General features: G+C 39.7%; 1 protein-coding gene across 1 annotated transcript; it reads right to left on the bottom strand.

Moving 5' to 3' along the window:
- LOC100786872 (protein DETOXIFICATION 48) lies at positions 1–2,377 on the bottom strand. Its single transcript, XM_003523715.5, has 2 exons — positions 1,966–2,377; positions 1–1,602 (listed from the first exon to the last, which is right to left on the bottom strand). The coding sequence occupies exons 1-2, from the start codon at positions 2,113–2,115 to the stop codon at positions 139–141; spliced, it is 1,614 nt and encodes a 537-aa protein (XP_003523763.1). The 5' UTR covers positions 2,116–2,377; the 3' UTR covers positions 1–138.
- Positions 2,378–4,842: the final 2,465 nt, after the last annotated feature.

Genomic DNA, 4,842 nt, shown 5'->3' with positions numbered 1-4,842 from the left:
TGAGAGAAATAAAGGGGAAATTAAATAAATATTATTTTTCTCTACAACAGTACAATCCAAATCCAATATCTCTTTTGGATTCTCCCTACCCAAGGAATAACAATAACGAACTAAAAGGAATTGAACATGGTTAATTAATTATTTATAGTGTGTATAATGAGAGGGTCTGTTGGTAATCTCATGATCATGATCCTCCGTGGCAACAATCTCTCGAAGACGAACATTGTTACAGTACTCCGTTTGCTTGAACGGAGCAGAATTAGCATTAGTAAGTTCGTTGGCCCTCCGCACTTGCGCGTTCCAGTCAGTGGTGCAGAGAACGAATATCATGAGAGAAGCACAAGAGGCTTGGGCCGCAAGCAACCCAAGCCAGAGCCCAGGAAAGCCCATTTTCCCGACAAACCCGAGAAGAACCGCAACGGGCATGCCCACCAAATAAAACGAGCCCAAATTGATATTCGCTCCGACGGTGGGCCTGGCGCTGCCTCTTAACACGCCGCAGCCCGTGGTCTGCGGGCAGTTCCCGAGCTCGCAGAGGCCCACAATGGGCAGCGCAATAGACGTAAGGTGGAGGATTTCTCGGTCAGAGGTGAAGAATCTCCCCAACCGGTGTCTCATGAGTGTGGTGAAGAGCATGGCGGCGACGCCCAAGGCAACAGCACAGGCGAGTGAGACTATCATGGAAATGCGGGCTTTGGCGGGGCGGTTGGCGCCTAACTCGTTCCCCACTCTGGTGGAGACGGCGAGGCTGAGAGACGAAGGGAAGACGTAGACCAACGCAGTTGTCTGAATAAGGATTCCCATGGAGGCAATGGTGGATTTTGGGTTGAGAAGGAGTCCGCAGAGAATGATCATGAGTTCGTACCACCACCACTCGAGACAGACGGAGACGCAGTTAGGAACAGCTAGTGCGAGAAGGGAAGACCATCCCCTGAGGCAGTCGGTGCTAGGGGGAACCCACGAGTCCTTGTAGACACGAGAGAAGTAAACAAAGGAAGAAAGGAAGATGAAGAGGTTTAGGTTGGTCCACACCATGGCTATTGCAACGCCAGACACTCCCATTTTAAAGTGGACAACTAATAGGAAGTTGAGAGGGACGTGGAGGAGGACGGAGATTGCGGAGCAGTAGGTGAGGGGTAACGTGATGCTTTGTGTTCGGAGGTAGATTCTCAGAGGGTGGAGGAGGGAGAGGAGGAAGAGGTCGGGGATGGAGAAGATGATGAAGGTTTGCGCGGTGGAGGAGATCTGCTGGTCTTGGCCGCACCATAAGAGGATGTTCTTCATGTTCAGCCACGTCAGGGAGATGGGGAGGGAGGTTGAGAGGAGGAGGAGGACGGTTCTCTGGAGGGTTAGGCCCAGGGTCTTCAATTGCTTGGCGCCGTAGGCTTGCCCGCAAATGGGTTCCATTCCCATGGCAAGCCCGGAGATCACGGAGTAGCCGGTGATGTTGGCGAACCCGATCGAGAGGGAGCCTCCGGCGAGCTCCATCTCGCCGAGGTAGCCCAGGAAGACCATGGAGATCATGGCTCTGGAATATAGGATTAAACCGGTTAGAGCTGTTGGGCCTGATATCTTCCCTATGGCCTTCATTTCTGCTATCACCTGCAAAGGACAAATAGTTCATATCATGGCCATGCTATTCGTAAACTGGCATTATTTGTTTTTTAATCATGTGATGTGACTATGGAGATAGTAACTTGCATGCGCAACTTCATTTAATTTACATTCACAAAAAAATTATATGGATGGCTGGCTAGCTAGCTACTTGGATTTTTTTCCCCTCCCTTTTTTATTTATATATATATATATATATATATATATATATATATATATATATATATATATATATATATATATATATATATATATATATATATATATATATATATATATATATATATATATATATATATATATATATATATATATATATATATATATATATATTCTTTTCTCTTTTATTACCTCATTAGGCGTTGGCCATCTGTGAAGTTCATCTTTAAGTTGATCATCAACGGGAGGAGGGTGATTTATGAGTTTGGGGTCGGGAGTTATGATGTGGTTTTTTGTGGGACACAGAAATGGGGATGATGACGATGGTTTCGGATTACACATGATGACTAGCTAGCTATTAATACTTGAAGCTGTATAGTTCTGGATATATAAACGACTTAGAGAGAGATGAATATAGTAATATATGACACAGGCTTGACTATACAAGAGCTAGCTTTGCTACTACTTTCTTGGCTTGGGCTTAGTGTGATCGTGCACTGCGTTTCAAGTTGTTTGAGAGAATAAGAGGGTTTAATTTGTGTATGGGAGGGAGAGGAGAGTGTGTCTTTATGTATGATAAAAGGCTGGGTCCTACAAAGGTTACGTGTCATTATAGAAGGATATATTGCTAAACATATACTTCGATCAAATTATCAATGTCAATCACTGGGGGCGATTTTTTTTTTTTTTTTTTAAAAAAACTTTTACCAAGAAGAAAAAACGGGTAAAAGAGAAAGGGCATGCTTGAACGGAAAAATTGAAGGATATATTACTATAATAATGATTTATTAAAAAGGTGAAAAACAAATTGGGTATGACATCTGGAGAACAGCAGCACATAGAGCTCTCCTTACCTTGCCTTTGAGTGTGGAGAGGAAACAAGTTCGATCTTATCTTTAGCGACGGATGGTGAAACTCAAAAAAAAGAATGGACGGATTTATTCGGTTATTTTAGCCGTCAAATCCATGACAGGCTTTGATTTGATAATGATGGGTTAATAGTGGTTTAAACTCGCCTAGTTATTAATGGACGGATTGCATGTGGATAATCTTTTAAAACACCACATTTGGCTTTTCATTTCCCTGTGTAAGGAACACAAAGAATTTTATCCTCAAACTGGGAACGCCAAGTGGTGATATGGAGAAGCCAATTCACCAAAGAAAATTCCCCAACTTGTCAAAGGAACGCATTATGTTATTATTATTATTATTATTATTATTATTATTATTATTATTATTATTATTCCCTTTCTATTTTGTGATGGTGCGACATGGGGTACTTATATTATGAAATAAATGACAAGGGCATACACGATACTTGTGCGTTTGTATTTGTACCCAGAAAAATTTATTAATATTAATGATTTTTATACTGTTAAAAGAAAATAGAAAAAAGAAGACAAAAGTGTAAAATAAAATAAGTCACCTAACGAAAAAAATAAAAATAAACAGAGAAAAAAATGAGTGATAAAGAAAAGAGAATAGAGCAAGTGTTTGTACAAATTTAACATACTTTTACTACAACATATTTTGTTTGGTTTTGGACAGTGGCTACTAGTTGCTTATTTGTACTGCTGGCAAAATGTTTGGCATTGCAAGTTCTTAGAGGCAGCCAAGCCATGCATGTCTCATTCTTCTCCAGCCCATGCCATAAATTCCAATCCTAACACATCCATTGTCTATATATATATATATATAGACCATTTGAAGCACCCGAAGGGAGAAACATTCCCTTGACTACTTTGTCTAACAGATGAAGCAAGTTTTTTCTTGCACCAAATTTAGGCCCCACACGTTTCTATGCCTCTTGTTGTACTACTACTATTATCAGTTGTTTGAATGTTTTATCCCCTAGCAAGCAGATAGGTTGAAATATATAGAGGACGAAGAATGTTATATATCAAGCTATATAGAGAATGCAATTTGGGGAATTTCTTGGCCTCAAGCAACAGAGGAAAAATGAAAACTTAATAAGCATTCTATACGAAACAGGATTACAAATCAAAGTTATGAGTCCCGTCATCAAGTGATAAGTTGGTTTCGTTGTGATTTTGTTTCAAACAAAGCTGAGAGAGATTTGGAATGGCATTTTAAAAAAGTAGTTGTGTTCCTACGTGGGATTTTATTTTGAGCAACAAAAGGTTAAAATTCAAATCCAGTGTATATATATTATATTGCACTTTTTTCTTCCCACTTTCCCTTTTATAAAGGTTATCTTCATGTATATCTGTATATCTATAACTATTCACATATGCAAAATATACGTGTATGGATTATGGAGGTAGGTGTTGGTGTCATGGAGGGACCACCAAGTGGTGTTAATGGGGAATGATGGTAGCTGGCCATATGGAGAAGAGACAGATGGTAGCTAGGAAACACTAAGAGAGAGAATTAAGTGCTCCAATTACAAACATTTAATCTTATATCACAAGATGATGGAAATTGAGATGAGTCAGTCTGTGTGTAAGAGAGCATGGCGTTATATATGAGGAAACAGAACCACCTCTGCACCGTTATTAACCAAAACACTCCAGATGAACTCTTTCTTTTTCTCTTCCCTTGCCGTCAGAGCAACTTCAGCCATCAGTATTTCATTCTATAATAATACCAAGTAATATATATATTAAAAATCCCCTGTAACTGAAGGCCATCCCATGTCAGATTCCATGTGTTTGTAGCTCACCACCAAGTTGATGTGAAATGAAAGATATGTATCATGCAAGGGAACCAATGTTTTGGAATTAATTAATAAAGCAACAGCAAAAGTTCTGACATTGGACAATATGAAAAAACCAGTCTCATCCAAAGAAAGAATATGAATTGGAACAAATCCATCTCGAATTTGGCACTCTAATTGGATTGGCAAAGTGCAGTGCAGCTCTAGAAATCTCTTGCAACCCAAGAGATTAGGTTAGAATTCAGTATCACGTCATGATGGCGTACAAATATACTGTTAGATATCTTCAAACAAGTTGTCATAGTGGAGATCAGCCACAATTTTTTTCGACGCAACAAACTACTAAATTGCAAATTTCGGTAAAAGAATGACAAGCCTAGTTTTAACTTTGA

Source organism: Glycine max, chromosome 4 (assembly GCF_000004515.6).
Source record: "Glycine max cultivar Williams 82 chromosome 4, Glycine_max_v4.0, whole genome shotgun sequence".
Classification (NCBI taxonomy): Eukaryota; Viridiplantae; Streptophyta; class Magnoliopsida; order Fabales; family Fabaceae; genus Glycine; species Glycine max.
Note: the sequence above shows the minus strand (reverse complement) of the source record. Positions and strands in the feature narration are given on the sequence as shown.

What these genes read in the sequence shown, in the direction of transcription:
- LOC100786872 (XM_003523715.5), bottom strand. Translation starts at nt 2,115, where the DNA reads ATGTGTAATCCGAAACCATCGTCATCATCCCCATTTCTGTGTCCCACA. An exon ending in GATGGCCAACGCCTAATGAG is followed by an intron (nt 1,603 to 1,965) that starts GTAATAAAAGAG and finishes TGTCCTTTGCAG; the next exon opens with GTGATAGCAGAAATGAAGGC.